At 43.9% G+C, this 16,683-nt stretch overlaps 1 protein-coding gene across 1 annotated transcript; it reads right to left on the reverse strand.

The window, feature by feature from the left end:
* Positions 1–12,581: 12,581 nt before the first annotated feature.
* ADRA2C (adrenoceptor alpha 2C) lies at positions 12,582–14,606 on the reverse strand. The gene has a single exon (XM_010402204.4). The coding sequence runs from the start codon at positions 14,536–14,538 to the stop codon at positions 13,204–13,206; it is 1,335 nt and encodes a 444-aa protein (XP_010400506.2). The 5' UTR covers positions 14,539–14,606; the 3' UTR covers positions 12,582–13,203.
* Between the last annotated feature and the right edge of the window lie 2,077 nt (positions 14,607–16,683).

The raw sequence follows: 16,683 nt of genomic DNA on the forward strand, positions 1-16,683 counted from the left end.
ATGGATCAGTTCTGGAGGAACCATGAATGGTTGGCCCATGCAAAATGAATGTTCTTTGACAGCACGTCTCCATTTCATGAATGTATGATACTTTCTGCCCTTCAGTCTCTGAACAGGATTTGTTAATCAATACCACAAGGCTATGTTGCAGCAAAAGAAGACTAGAGCTATAAATTCTTCAGTATTTCTCTACCTGATTTTGCAAGAACCAGTGTTATAAGAATTGTGCTTTGTGGTTATGTATGGTGAATCTGTTTGTTTCTACTATTCTACTATGCTACTATTATACTATTCTACTATGACTATTGCAATCGTAACTTCAGCAAAACCACATTACAATTTTAACAGCCCAGTTGACCTAAACACTAATTTTCTCAGTACCTTTGGGGTTGAAATGTCACATACTGTTTTCCTGCACAGAACGGAAGCTTTTCTAAAAAAATAGAGGAGAATACACCCAAATAATCTGCGTTGGATAATTTAATCAGTGATTAAATGATGTCTATTTTGCAGGCTGGTTTCTCCTAAGCCCCATTTGGAAGGTGTGGTTGAGGGACTAGCAGCCATCTGTAGCTGGTGCACACTGAAGAACCAGTATTCTCTTTTTTATGTATTACTCAAATTTATCCCCAGATACACTTACCTCAAGAAAGAATTGTTTTACAGTGTTTCAGATCTCTGAATCAAAAAGATAATAAGGCAGCAGCATCTCTTTTACTTCGGGGAGGTGCAGTTGTGAGTGATAGGAGTGAGCCTGCTTGTGTTCCTGAGCTCTAAGATCAGTTAATTCAATTGCAATGCAGGACTCGTTTACGTGAAATGAACAGGAGTCTGTAAATGCCAGCTCACAGTCATCTTGCTGCTTTATTTCCTTGCACTCACCGCACTTTTGTAGGGGGTTTGTGAAACGGGCAAGAAACATAAGAAACATGAAGGAAGAAAAAGAGAAAGGGGCATTCATTAAAAAAAGTAAAATGATAATTAATGGGTATTAAAGAGAAGCAGTCAGGGGCCTATAAACCCACTATCCCATCATTAAGGAAGGCAATTCAGTTACAGAGAGTGCACAGGCAATTACATTCTTGCCAAGGGACCCTGAGGCTATTAGTGGAAATATTTACCTGACACTGTGTGTGTGTTTGCTCCTTAAAAAGGAATAAAAATAGAACTTAAACACAAAATCAGACTTTAAAAAGGACATGACAAATTTATGTATACATTAAATCAATCTAAGTGGACAATTTACTGTTTTAACAACACCAAATAAAAACATACTGTTATCCTGAACTGTACTTTATTTTTCCACAGTGTAATTACTGAAGTGTATGAGTTGAATATTCAGCTAACATGTAAAGAAATCACTCATCATTTGTTTTGACCGTCAAAGGTTTAAGAATGGCTTATTTCTGATATTTTAATCTTGGGACATATGTAGTTCTCATTGTAGGATGTGCAATTGCTTGGGAAATAGTTATAAAAATAACTTCAAAGAACAGAAACAGAGCACACTGATTTAGAGGCCTCACGAGTGCAGTTTTCTGGATATACGTAGACAAAATGTTGACATTTATCATTCCAGAGGTTTTTTTCACATTCAGACAATTTGTCATTATTTGTATCCTGAGCAGGAATCAGCTTCTAAGCATTGCACATAAGAAACCCCAAAACAGAACCTGTTTTAGAAACATCAAAATCTCAATGCAAGCACTGTTCCCAGAGTCCCAGCTCCTGCAGAGATTAAAACCTCCTTCCCAACACTGTACCACAGACAGCGAGAGGTTTCTGCACTGAATGTTTACAAATAATAGGAATGTAAGGAAAGCAACAAAATATAAGGCAAAAGATTTCATCTAGAAATTGTTCTGGCCTTTAGATGAAATCATAGAATTATTTAGGTTGGAAAAGACCCTTGAGTCCAACTATTAACTCAGCACTGCTGAGTCCACCACTGAACCATGTCCCTAAGTGTCACATCTACACCTCTTTTAAATTCTTCCAGGGTGGTGACTCAACTGCTTCCCTGGGCAGGCTGTTCCAATGCTTGGTAGCCCTTTAGGTGAAGAAATTTTTCAGAATAGTCAGTCTAATAGTTGTTCCACTGGTGCAACTTGAGGACATCTCCTCTTGTCCTTTCACCTGTTACCTGGGAAAGGCGACTGACACATCCACTGAAAAAGGGTCAGTTCTATAATAGCTTCTGTAGGTACATCAAATAGCAAACTCAAAGTTTTTAGAGGTACTTCAGTTGAGTTAGATATAAAAGCAGACATTGATGATGCATACTGCAACCATCGCCACTTCAAGTCATTTAAAACAAAGCCAGAGGACAGATGAACTCCTTAGTGCATGGTACCTCTGTGACTATCTTCAAGTTTTTATTATAGAATGATCTAGGATCTTTATTATATAATGATCTAGGACTTCTGTAGCACTTTTTTTGTTCATAACTTTCAAAAGTATTTATGAATGAAGTAATATTGTGAACATCCTGTGCATGAAAGATTCAAAGGTTCAAAGGCTCAAAGCATATAGCACTCTGGGCTAGAGACCAGCAATGAAACTAGATAAAAATCCTTGTCCAAGGCTTTATAATTTCTCCAATTGCTGTTAACTTTATAAAACAATGCTTAAACTTTTAGGCCCAGAAGTGACACTTTTACCTTACACCTTTATCAAAGGTTAAATAAAACTGCTGGGATTTATAAGTATTTTTGGAGTCACCATCATGACAGAAGAGAGTCTCAAAGGGCTTTCTGAACTTTCTGAAGCCAGGTGGAAGTGCAAATAATATCAGGTGCTTTTAAGATACACTGGAACTTTGTAAAAGCAGTGAAGATGGGCAGAAAGAAATGGGGTTGATAACTAAACAGAACAGCACATTTATCAGCTGTAGCAATGGGACCTCTATGCTGTTGATCCCATGAACAAGCTTAAGGAGGAACAAATGTAGCCTGTGGCTTCATCATGCTGTTGATTCACCTCTGCCTCACCCACGTGGGCTTCAGCTGCCTCAGTGATGTCCACAGACCAGAGACTCCAGCAAGCAGCTGCTCACACCTTGTGGCAGATTTGGCCCCAGGAATCTTGTTTCTTTCTTGAGGGGACACAGAGAGGAATTATATACTTTATGTTGTACTTCTTCAAGCTGCATCAAGGATTATAATGGTATTTTATGAGCATTTTCTGTCCCTGTGATATATTTAGTGGCAATCAAATAACAAACCTTATAACTTACAATAACAAGTATAACAAAGCTTATAACTAATATACAACTGTATTGCCATGCCATACATTAGCATCTGCATTGTAGTCCTGCAGAAACATTACTGGCATTTTGAAAGGAAGAAAAGGATTTTCAATTCCAGATGTGACTACATATTCATAAATTCTTCAGCTAGCCCCTGATCCCCTGAAATGGCACTTCTACAGAAAGGTCAGACACCTTCCATCCAAAAATGAATGAGGAATGAAGCAACATGTGTCATGCCAGAGATTTTCCAGTACTGAGGCTTTAACTAAAGTCTTCAGCTGTTACAGAAATACAGTCATTTCCTTGTTGTTTTCATCCCACCCACAGCAGCTATGGTGTGACTTGGTGCTTTATGAACTACATTCTTCACCGTTTCAGAGTCAGTAGGTCAGAAAGACACATTTGACCTACTGGACATAAATGTAGTTTGTTTTACTTGGGAAAAACAAACAAACCTAAAGCGATATTTTGTCTGGAATTCTAAGGAAAATGCCTGTAAATACTTGTATGTGTATGTGCCTATACAGTGCTAAGAACTGGTGGGGAGTGGGATTTAGCAGGGGAGGGAACATGGTGTAGAGCTCTCTAGTTACTAAATTAATTTTAAACAGAAAAGGTTTGTGCCCTGGATCCAGCCAAATGTGTGTTAGACAGAATTTGCAGATAAAAAAGTTCTAGAGAGCTAAAGATTCAAATGGCCTAAGGATTTGCCCACATGTAGCGATATATGTGCATCTCTCTGTAGAATATAATTTTGATCCTATCCAGATATTAGGACCTTTCTTTTGTTTATTACTGGGAAGAAACAGGTCTCAGAATCATAGGCTAATTCAGGTTGGAAGGGACCTCAGAATGCCTCAAGTCCAGTCTCAGGCTCAAAGCAGGGTCACCTGTGAGGCCAGACCAGGTTACTCAGGGCATTATCCACTTGCGTCTTGAAAACCTCTGAGGACAGACAGTACAGCCTTTCTGGGCAAATGAGATATTTTATTAAATAACACATGAAACCTCAGCTATAAGTCAATGCATTGAGTTAATTGAGACAATGAAATGGTTAACTTGCATCCTAAATTCCTAATGTCTCTTTAATATGTTTATTCCTATTTTTTTTCTGCCTTGGCGAAGTAGAAAAGGAAAAGCTATTTTTGTAGTCCTGTAAAATACCTTCTGCTGATTTCTCCTCTGAAGAAGGAGGAAAAAGAGAACAATTTCTGTGACTAATTAATAGTAACTTTTACCCAGCAGAAATCTATTTAACACACAAAATGTTATGACACTTTTTGAAAACATTGTAGCCTGAGGGCAGCCTCAACCTATGTGACCATCAGTTATCCCTAGCTGGAAATGGCAGAATTAGGTAAGACTGAATTGCTGCTGAGGTCCCTTTTCAGGTTCCTTTTCCTTTTACATTTTCTATGCATGACTACATTTTTAAAAAATTACTTTTACTCCTTTTTTTTTTTTCTTTAAGACTAGATTTGGGGACAATCCCACTCCTTATTGTAAAAAGTATGAGTTTGACAGACATTGACTGGCACTTCTGAAGGTGGTAAACACTGTCAGGAACCCTCCTCTGTAGAAAAACATACACCTGGAACTCAAGTTCCCTCTATAGTCATAATTTTGCCTGAGAAATATACACAGAGTAGCCCCAAATGTTTGTTCCCGAGAGTATTTCCAGTTAGGGCATTCATCATGCCTAGTGTTGGAATCGTGTGTGCTATTTCTTGACTCTTAAACATTTATTTTTCATTGAGTTTCCAGGTAATTTCTGTATTATTGAAGATAGAGGTTCAGTAACCTCAAGGGAGACGATCTTCAAAGTCTGAGAAAAGTCTGATCTAGTGATCCAAACTGTATCCTGAGAGACCTGCACTAAAAGAAATGGGACATATGAAAGATCCCCGGGGTTATAATTTTTTCTTTTTTTTTTAAATTTACCTGAATTTGAGCCTTAACACGTAAATAAGATTGGCTGTATCAATGGACTAGTTTGGGGGGATCTTCGGTCATTTTTTTTTTTATTGCATTTATGATTTCTGTACTTTGCCAGGAGTACAGAAAAAGTCCACCCCTCTGGGGTATAAGTCATAGGTCAGTTATGCCCTGAGGGTACTTGTTCAACACACAATAAATACAAGAATCTAGAAATGGTAGTGTGAATCCAGCACTAGTGAATAAAACCACAGAGTCCTTAAAGATATGGCAGCAATATCAGTGCTTCCCTACAAACTGGAGGTAGTGCCTTCTTTTTTCCTTATTCTGCAATATCCAAACTGCATGAACTCCCTACCAGATGGGGACAAGCAAAGGAGAAACACATTGAGTTTGTGTATCCTGATGGGATTTGTGTGCAAGTTCTGTGGGCCTATGGCAGTCACAGAGGCAGAAGCAGAACTTTAGAGCACAGGTGGGATTTTATACACTGGAGTTAGCAGGGCCCTGACAATCAATAGTGGGCTTGCAACTGGAAAGATCCACATAAAACAGAAGGTTTTTACAATACACCTACCTAAATGCCATTAATCTTTTAGTTTCTCATCAGATAAAAGGGCATGGCAGTCACTCCTTAATGCATAAAGGCACTGACAAAGTATAACAAGTTATGAAGCACTTAGATACTGTGATAATGGAGCTGAGCTGAGTGTCCATAAACCCAGGGGCCTGAGCTGCCAGGGCCCAGGAGCCTGGAAGTCTCGGCTTCCCGGCACCTCACCCAGCAGTCTGCCCAGGAGCCAGGCAGCCAAGCCAGTGAGCAGTCTGGCCCCCAGAAGCTGATTAAAGGTCTCCTGGTTTCCATTATACATGGGGTAAAACAGACACATTCTTTAAAGAGCAATCAGATTTCATCAAAATGCATTCTTTTTTTTACAGGAAAACATGCCATCCAGGAATCTTTAATCACTTCTATTGCTTATTGTGTTCTTAAAAAAACACAGCATGTTTCTCTGATGTACCATGTGTCAGATCCAAAGCAGCATCTGATGGATTGACTGAAAGTCTCCCTTTAATTACCTGCAGAAATTGCTGCTGATGTAAACAAATCAGTGCCAACCTTAGGGAATGCACGTTTATAGACACTTTGAAACTCTGCACACAGGCATTTATTGGCAATAAAACAGTGTGGCTTGGAGTCAGTCAAGAACTTGCAGTAACTCCTGTTACTCCAGGTGCTCATATATGGCACAGCACCACATGGAAGCACCTCACGGGGTGTCTTCTGGAGAACCCTCCCAGCACAGCTGAGAGGAGGAAGGTGTCATGTACCTTTTGTACACTGAGGCATTCGATGGAAAGGCACAGCAAGCACGGGCTGTGCACAGCAGTCAGATTGAAAGCAAGGGGTAATCTAAAGGGTGCAAAAAGGGATCAGAAAGGCAAAGTGAGAGTGTCTGCTATAATGTGAAATGATTCAATAAGCATGTTTTCATTCTCTAATCTTTGCTGGACACTTGAAATTGCTCCTCTCAGTGCAGCTGCAAGGCCCAACAGAACAGCTCCACACACTGCACCAAATCTGATCAGAGGCATGCCAGAGTAGGTGGTCTCAGATAGGGCATCCCCACCAGAGACAAAATTAAGCCTTTTTCTTAGTTCAGCTGTGGTGTTTTCTTTTAAAATTTACCTGGAGTGGCTGGGGTTTTTCAGGATTTCTAATATTCCTCCAAGTATTTGACATGTGTTTGCTTTCCAGATAGAGAACGTCTTTGTGGAACAAGAGTGTTAGTCTACTGAAAGATAAAAAGCTCGATCAAATAAAACATTTATGTGCCAAAAGAAAAGGCATTTTAGCTGCATCACCTATATAAATAGTCTATCAGTGAAAGCACTCAGTGAGGAAGTGGGAGACCTCAGTATTAATTTCTTACTCCAGCAGATGAGGTTGAAAGGGATGGTGTGCTGAAAATGTTCCACTACAGAGCAAATAATTTGCAATGCTGGGTCAAAGGCATAGAGAACAAAACCAAGAGAAGCATGTCCCTGCAGCCTAGGGTGACCCTCTCATTTAAGTGCTGTACCTCTTGGAACCAGTCAGGTTACCCTGATCCGTGTCACTTACTAGACCTACTTCTAGCAGCCTGCTTTTTAATGTATTAGAGGAGACTTAACAGAGTTAATGGAGGCAAATATGAATCCTCATTTTATTGCTGTTGTCAACAGGGTGAGCAGGTTTCTCTGTCAGCACAGAGCTATCAGAAAAGAGCATCATGCAAAATGAATGACTGCTGTTCACAAAAATGCTGAAACACAACTAATTGATTTTGATATAGCAGGCACCTACATTTCATTTGTGTCCTTTACATTCAGGATCTTTAATAAGGCATTTTTGTTAAGGGAAGTACATATAGACAAATTGAATTAAGTGCTGGTCTACTTTTCACTAGATTTTTCAAAGTGTAGTAAAGAAAATTGCTTTACAGCAGGAGGCTACTTATTGACAGAAAAGCTCTTTTTTTTTCTAGAGTAAACAGTATCATCGGTGTAGTCTATTTAAAATAAGCTTCTGCAGTTTTGCATGAATTTCTGTTTTACAAAAGAAGGAAAGGTGTTGGGGGAAGAAAGACTGGTATCATGGTAAGATGTTAGGTCAGGACTAAGACACCAGGTTTTATTATCTACTATTTTCCATGCCTCTCTGTCTTTTTTTCTGTAAGATATTGACAATCCTTCTCTACCTTATCAACTGTTGCACAGTTGAATTAAAAAATGTTTGGAATAGTGAAGAACATGTGCCAGAGGGGAGATAAACTGCTTAAAATGTCTTCTGTCGCACTCTAAGGGCTGCCACTTCGAACAAAGGCAATGTACCAACTGTAGGTATTTCCTTAGTTCAGATCAAGTGTGATAGTCACTGTGAGTTGAAGACATCTCAGCCTTTCCCAGAAAACCCAGTAACAGTTATCAGCCCACTGGAGGACTGGGCATCTGGCATAAAGATCTGAACAAGACTCTGAGCCATTTGCCACTTTTTGTTTCCTTGAGAAGCAGTATTTGTACTGTTTCCATGTTTTCTACCTCCCTAATTACTTAGGAGTTCAAAGTGATTGGTACCCACAAAATTGAAGCCAGTTCTCTTATCAGAATAGGATCTAGGTATATTTTTCAATATACCTGTGACTCTTCAAACTGCTGATTATTCCTTTCTCACATGACTTAAGTGTCCAACTCTCCTACTTCTGCCCTGAAACAGACATGTGCAGGATGTATAATATGAACTGATGCTTTCTGCTAAAACTAGACTATATTCAGTGCAGCATTATTGATGCTACATAGCCTTTGGGTCCAAGTGCCAAACTGTATTTTTGGCTTAATTTCAAGGACAAGGGACAAATTAAAGCTTGGTGTTGAACACTGAAGTGAGCAATCCTATCTCTGCTTTCTCCTGTGTCATCTTTTGTGTGGCCCACCTGACCCACAGATCTGGAAGACAAATTTACATTCCCTATTGGCTTCCTCCACTGTACTGGTCTACAGTAGAAAGAAGGCACGGAAATATTAATTCCCTCAGTTTGTGGGTAGCCATTTCCTCATGCACTGTTCCCCCTCCAAATTAAGGCTTTTTCTCTGAAGCGTCTAGTTACTTTCTGCTCACCAACAAGGTCATAATGAGCAACCATAAAAACAAACTCACGATAGCATCTGGTCTTCCTTTTGCACAGCTTGTAGATATTCTCTCCTTCTTGAAAGCAGTCATAGTTTAAGGTCAGAACATTGTCCTGAAATGCATTTCATTACCAACAGTTCCTACAAAATCCTTACAATTCTCAGATGCGGTTCTAGCCAATACCAACCCTCACAGACCAACAGTTTTCTTCTCTGAAAAACAGATGCAATCACATCATGTTCTTCATGCAGCTTATACTGAAAATATACAGCAGGGTTTGTTCCCCTGGTTATATAGTTAAAAAAACCTTAATTCACATCTTCTATGGGTTTGAACGGTAGTCAAGAGTTAAGCAGAGAGAATTGTGTACCTTCTGTTCTACATTTACACACAAATGTTTGCTTAAATTCCTCGGGCACACTTACTAAAAAAGAGGCAATGTTTAAGGAAGCTCCTAAAGTCCTTGCCCACAGTGATTATCTTTCTGATTCACAAGTAAATTCCGCTCAAGTTTTCTCGGATTACTCACAAAGGATGATACAGGCCAATGTGTGCAAAGCTGCATGTAGACTTTCACCTCAGATCTGCTTGTCAGAAATCACCAGTGCTCTTGCAGCGACATGACTCTTCTGAACAGAGATTGCACAGAGCAACAAGGGCCTGATTCTTATTTCAGACAATGATTTAAAGCTGTGATCCTGTCAAATCTCCTATTTATAAGGCCCCTTCCATCTGTCTCAAGCCCTGAAGAGGCTAATTCTGCATTTCTCACTCATGCAAAACTCCCACAGAGGTGGCTGAAGGACAGCAGCACTGAGTTCCCATTCCAGCTAAGTTACACTGTTCGGTATTTCAATACCCAACCAAAAGCAGCACTGTCCAAAAAATTGGTTTTGAAAATGAAACATCAACTTCTCACTTATGAGTGACAGAAATTTTGCTTCATGGTGAAATGAGAAAATGAAGGGTTAAAGATCAGGTACTTGTTAAAATCGATATGGCTTAGTAGAAATATTTAATTCTTCTACAACAGTAGAGAGTGAGTGTTTCAACCAGTTTATCATGTCTGATCAAGGAAACAATTCAGCACATTTTAAACATATTGTCTCCCTTTTTCTTAAGAGAAGAACTATTTTTCTCCTGTATATGCTATTAGCCAACTTACAGTTGAAGCACAATCACAGTGTGAGTAGCAGAGCTGAAAACTTTTCATGAAAAGTTAACACCACAATATGTTACAAATTCCAGTCTTCAGCTATACAAGTAATAAGAGAATACTGTATTTTAAAAAAGTAAATCAGCCCCATTTTACTAGAAGCCTATTCAGTAGTTACATTAAAAACAATTTTATAGAAATCCTGTATTCACTAATTTAGAGGGAAATGCACTTAAAAGGGGTGTAAACTGCACATCTTTATTGATGAATATTAGGTTTTATTTATGTCAGAAGAAATAAGATCCTCTTGAGGCATTGAATCAGATGAGTAACTGTGATAATAAAAATTAAAACCATAGAAATACCCTGGTTTTAACTATGTTGCTGCACATAGATATTCAGTATCTGCATCAATCCCTTCTAAACATTCGGAAGTGCAAAACAAAATAGAAACATTATTTCTTTAATGTTCCTAATGACCACAGAGCACTTTTACTGCAAAGAACTTACTTTTAAGGCACATCAGTCATTCCATATATATTTTATGTTCACTAAACTCTGACTGTCACTTAAATTTCATTTCCATAGACTGCTTGAATTCTAAAGAATTTTTCAAGGAAAGAAAAAAGGGGAAGGACTGTGTTTACAGGCTACAAAGCTCATTTCGAAAGCAGTGAAACCACTGTGAGTCTGCAGACTGCAAAACCCCTCTAAAGGAGCATTAAGTGACAAAAGCAGACCTTCATTTGGCAGGAACAGGTACCTCTAATGAAGCCATCCAGGAGCTCAGAGGTAGTAGCCAGGTACCATATGTTGCTTTGGTTGCTCTGGTGATTACATAGTTTCTTCAGAGTAAACAAACCTGAACTTTTTAGCTACATTGTTACCGACAAATAATGTGAGTTTGTTTCAGCTCTTCTTGATGTAACATTAATAAGAACTCTCCATTTTGCAAAAGAGAAATGGCTTGTAATTTCCTCCTCTCAGTTGCTATTTTTATCTCTCCTTTACCTCAGGTATGCATTTGCACCAAACCATTTGTTATTTAAACAAAGCTCAAATCTTTTCACACTCTGGGCCTTATTTCAAGACAGCATCTGATAAGTTACGGATTTGGAACTTTGAAAATATCTCAGTTGTTTCTTTAGCAAAACCAAGCAAACTTCTAATGCATTTGGTGCAATCATCTAGCCCCTACTTCAGCAGAACTCCCACTTGAATTTGAGTTAAATTGTCTATTGAAGGAACACCAGAACCTCAGTCACTGACAGTCTCCTTTTCCAGAGTTAAGTGACCCAAATGCTTATTATGAAAAACTGATGAAATAAAGTGATTGCTCTATTCTTTTTCCTTATGCTACAGAGATTTCAAGAGAAGAGAGGCTACAGTCACCTCCCAGATAGAACAGAGGGAGTAAGGAAGGGGATATCTGATGATTCTCTGATATAGATTCAATTCTGCTGTTTTAAGAAGACTGTCATATGTGATTAGATTTAATTCTTTTTTTTTTTTCCAAGAACTGTTTGCTGTGGAAAGGTTCATTTGAGGCAGATGCCAAATCCTGCTGCCTATGGAAGGAGTGATAAACATAGAAAGGAGCAGTATTTGCTCCACAAACAGAAAACACACCTTGCAGCAGCACAGCTGAAGAAGGAATGTAAATGCTCAGCTCACTCTTACACATGGTATGCATTCAGTGATGAATGTACAGACACCAGTCCCTGTCTCTCATTTTCTTTACTGTAGTTTATGACATTTTATAAACCCATGGGAAATACAGTTTGCTTTAATAACTTTTCAAACTATTCTCCCCTCTTCTGCCCCTCCTCCCAACAAAATCCTCTAAAACCATAAGCTAGAAATGCAAACAGAAGAAGGGAAAGCAAGCAACATTAAAGGTTTAAAACAGCTGCACCTCCTTTCAAGATTTGTTCACATACTCCACTGACAATCTGCAATGTATGCTTCTCATTAAAAAATAAAGGATTTAGTTGCTCTAAGACTGTAAATATGAAGGATTTAAAGACATTAGTAGTGGGGTGATTGCTCCTTCTCTGAAAACCTGCATATCAGAACGCCTTCAACTACCTGTCTGAGAATGAGGAGCATGCATCCAGCCCTGAGTTTAGCCTTTGAAGGGAGACTTAAGAAAAGGGGAGGAAAAGTTCCCCTGGGCACACTGAAGTGGAAACTTGATTTTTTTTTTTTTTTTCTTTTTTTTTAATCTCAAAAAATGTTAGGCGAGTTGATCAGAATGATTTCTTTTTTTTTTTTTTTTTTTTTTTCACTATCTGCTCCAGGACAGCAAGGTCCTTAGGTCACTGATGTGAGCAGGATGGAGCAGCAATTTACTGCCTGATGATCCAGCAGGAGGAAATGAGGTCATGGGGTATATGTGCTCCTTTTCATGCTTCATGAAAAAATGTGAGACTCCCAGGTTTCTCCCACTGAATAATCAAAACCTGCGGGAAGATAGGAAAAATATTTCCTATCCAGCTCTATAGGCAAAGACCCCTCCAAAGGAAAAGAAAACCCCATGCTTTGACTTCATCCCTTGTGCAAAATCATGATTCAAAAGGTTTTAACAGTACAAAGGTTTATTTAGAAAAGAGTTTGGATTGTTCTTTAGGGTTTTTTTGGCAAACATTTAAATCCTTTCATAACTTAAAACACTGTCAGTGCTTGGTACTTTGCACTTTCCTTCCCCACATAAGCAGTAAAAGCCAATTTCTTACTTACAAATCCACCATGGGCCCCAGCTGCCCTATTTATACTTGAATCTCCACTACCACTGCCACTTAACCCTTTCCTCTTGATGTCTCTTTTTGTTTTCCCACAAAATTCCAGAGCCCCTGAATGCTCACTGCCTCCCAAACTCTGTGTCTCAGCCTGTTTTCCTCTGCAGGTTCCCAGTGCCCTCCGTCAGGGTTCAATCACTCCCTCCCCATTTACCCCTCCACACTCCAGCACTGCTCCCCCAGCACCATGTCACCATTCTGTACCACAGTGAATGCCCTCAGCTTCCCCGACACCATCCCTGTCCCCCACAGCATCAGCCTGCTCCAGAGAGGGGGCGAGCCCTCTTCCTTCTCCCTAAGCCCAAGCCCCATGTTCTCTTCCCTCCCTTCTTTTCCAGCACTGAGCCTTCTCTTTTAACTCTACTCCTGCTGGAGGCAAATCCATCCCTCCGGCTCAATGCCGGAAGTTCTTCTTCTTCTTCTTAAAAAGAATGTGTTTAAAGGACCTGCGGAAGTCCTGGTTGAAGATGGTGTAGATGACTGGGTTGAGGGAGCTATTGCAATACCCAATCCAGAAGAAGAACTTGAAGAGAGTCTCAGGGACCTCACATGCCTCCCGGCAAATACCATAGAGGCTGTAGCTGAAGAAAAAAGGGAACCAGCAAACTACAAAGACCCCCATGACCACTGCCAGCACAAAAGTGAAGCGTTTCTCCCGGGCCTGGGCAACTTTCTTACGGCAGATGCTGCTACGCTTCCGGCGACGGCGATATGAGAAGAACTGCATGGAGCGATTGCTGGCACGGGACAGACGGCTACTGGAGTGCTTGGAGGAGTATGAGTAGGAGAAGGACTGGCTCTTGCTTTTGCGGCGATGCTCCTCCCGGCTCCGCCTCCGCCTGCTCTCTGAGGTGCTGCTCTCCTCCAGCTCAATGTCCTCCAGCTCAGAGGCTTTGCGCCAGTGGTGCACTGAATAATGTCCATTCTCTCCCAGCTGCATTCTCAGGGACGTGCAGCCGCCGGCAGCGCGGCTCAAGCCGTTCTCAGTCTGGGAGGACCCCTCTGGCATTGTACGCTTCTCAGAGAGGGTCCTGGTCCTTAGCTTGGCCACGCGGTAGATGCGGATATAGACCAACACCATGATGAGGCAGGGGGCAAAGAAAGAGCCAATGCAAGAAGAAAGGATGTACCATGTCTCGTCATTGAGCTTGCACTGGGGAAAGACATCTCCTTCAGGGTCCCGGTACACGGAGATCAATGGTGGGAAGGAGATGATGGCTGAAATGAGCCACACGGTGAGGATGATGGCCTTGATCCGCCGGGGTGTCCGTTTGAGGTTGTACTCCACCGCCTGTGTGACCGACCAATACCTGTCGAGACTGATGGCGCACAGGTGGACAATGGACGAGGTACAGAAGAGCACATCCAGCGCCAGGTAAATGTTACACCAAGCCTTGCCGAAGTACCAGTAATTCATAAGCTCGTTGGCTAAGGAGAAAGGCATGACCAGGGTAGCCACCAGGATGTCCGCGCTGGCCAGGGACACCAGGAAGAGGTTCTGGGGGGCTCTCAGCGCCCGGCTGGTGAGCACAGCTATCACCACCAGCACGTTGCCCACGATGGTGAAGACGATGAGGAAGCCCACCACTGCCGCCAGGCTGGCCACGGCCGCCGGCGAGTAGGGGGAGGGCGGCTGCAGGAGGGCCGAGGAGGACGGCGAGGCGGGGGGCAGCGCCAGGGACTCGTTGGGGGAGCCCAGGCTCGTGTTCACCAACAGCAGCAGATCCATGGTGGGTGTGCGGGGCGCCGGCGTCCTAGAGAGCCCGGCGGAGCCCCCGCCCCGCCCCGCCGCCCCGCCGCCGCCGCCCCGCCGCCCTCATCGCGCCCCGCCGCCGGTCCCGCGTCCCCCCGCCGCCGCCGCCGCCGCCGCCGCTCCTCAGGGCACGGCCGGGCGGCGCTCCCCCGGCGCGGCAGGGAGCGCGGCGGCGCCGCCTCCGCCCGGCCCCCGGCGAGGGGGCAGCGGGGCACGGCTGGCCCCCGCCGCCCGCCCGGTCATGCCCGGCTCCGGGCAGCCCGCGGCTCCGGAGAAGACGCCGCGCGGCCGGCAGGAGTCCCCGGCGGGAGCTGGATCCTCGCAGGGCGCGGGGTCCGAGGCGGCAGCAGCGGCGGCATCAACTCCCATGGAGCGGCTCCCGGCGGCTCCGTCCCACTCTGGCTCCGCGCTCCCAATCGCGGCGTGCCCCGCGCCGCGCGCATGCTCAGTGCCCGCAGGTGCGGCCGCCGCGCCCGCCCCGGCGGAACCCCCGGCGGGCGCAGGAGCGCCCTGAGCGGCGCCGCCCGCGCCCGTCCCGCGCCCCGAGCACCCCGAGCCCCGCGGGCGGCCCGACGGGAGATTCCCCGCGGCGGCCCCCGGGAGGAGCGGCGGGCGAGGTGCTGCGGCGCTCGCCGCCGCTCGGCGGCCGGACAGGTGTTTCTGCCGGGCGCGGCGCGGCTCGGCGGGGGCGCGGCGGCCGCCCCGGGGCGATGCGGGGGGTGGCAGGTGCCGGTGCGATGGGGGGTGGCAGGTGCCGGTGCGAGGAGCGGCGGCGCCGGTTGCGCTCCCGGCGCGCCGAGCCCGGGCGGCCGCTGCCTGCAGTGCCCGCCTCGCGCGCTGGGGGGCGCCCTTGGCCGCCCGGGACCGTCCGGCGGCAGCGCCGGGGGCTCCGGGCGGGTGCGGGCACTGGGCACTGGGCACTGGGCACTGGACACTGCGTACTGGGCACTGGGCACTGGGCACTGGACTCTGCGCACTGGGGACAGGGCACTGGGCACTGGGCACTGGACCCTGCGTACTGGGCACTGCGCACTGGGCACTGGGCACTGGGCACTGGGGACAGGGCACTGCGCACTGGGCACTGGGCTCGGTGTTCCTGACTCTGGAACGCGCCTTCATCGTCATCACCCTGCTAAAGAGAGGGATCTGGTGCTCTGCCTGAGGGCACTCCCAGGCTGAGCAGCCGGCCCGTGCCTCTCCCCGGTGCCCCACCTGGACCCAGAGACGTCCCCAAGGGAGTTGCTGTCTGGTACGCGTTCACTTATTGCTGCCCGGATCATTCTTTGTAGTGCAAACCTGTGCTTAGTGAAGGCATGTACCTCCAAGAGAGAGTCACTTTCGCTGTAAAACTTGTAAAATAATAAAACACTTGTAACGATGAACAAGTTGCAACAGAATAGCCCGGACTTTAGGGAGTGATAAGGGATACTCTGTTTCCAGTCACCTTTGTGGTGCTACCAGCGGTGGCTCTGCCGTTCTCTGTTTCTGCGTGACTTTGTGGAATGGATTTTGAAGGCTTGGAAGTGAATAAGCTTAGTTCTGATAGGAAGAAAAATTCCTCTGGATATTATGATCCTGTTATCCTATTCTGTAAGCAATTTACTCGACGGTGGTTTGTTTTTTTTTTTTTTTTCACCTGAAGAGTAATCAGCAAACATGTTGTGACAGCATTTAAAAGGGAAAGGACGTGGTGTTGAAACTAAACTGTCAGGAAACAAATTCTAAATGAAGACTGAAATGCAGAAGCAGTAATCACATAAACAAAGTGTAGCATATAGAACAAAATGAAATTGAAATCAGATGCTGTCTCAAGTCCTCCTAAACAGACAGCAACCTGATAAGGAGGAGTCTTTTAAAAAGCTTGGAAAGCCCCAGGAAGATTAAATAAATGGAAGCTGGGGTTTTTAAAGTTCGAACAGGAAGCAAATAGTATGTTTTTAACATGAGACCTGAATAATCTCTGAAACATCTTTCTAATATTTGTGGTCAGTTCCACATATTTGGAAGTTTCATAATGGTATCTAGGATCTGAGAGGGCAAGGTGCAAGAATTTGAAGTCTAAGACTTGGTGTGACTGGGATTAGGCAGAAAGAATGTGTGATCTAACTGGTTCAATATGGG

The sequence above is a fragment of the Corvus cornix genome, chromosome 4 (genome assembly GCF_000738735.6).
Source record: "Corvus cornix cornix isolate S_Up_H32 chromosome 4, ASM73873v5, whole genome shotgun sequence".
NCBI classification, from domain to species: Eukaryota; Metazoa; Chordata; class Aves; order Passeriformes; family Corvidae; genus Corvus; species Corvus cornix.

Coding starts and splice junctions, on each gene's coding strand:
- ADRA2C (XM_010402204.4), bottom strand. CDS start 14,538: ATGGATCTGCTGCTGTTGGTGAACACGAGCCTGGGCTCCCCCAACGAG.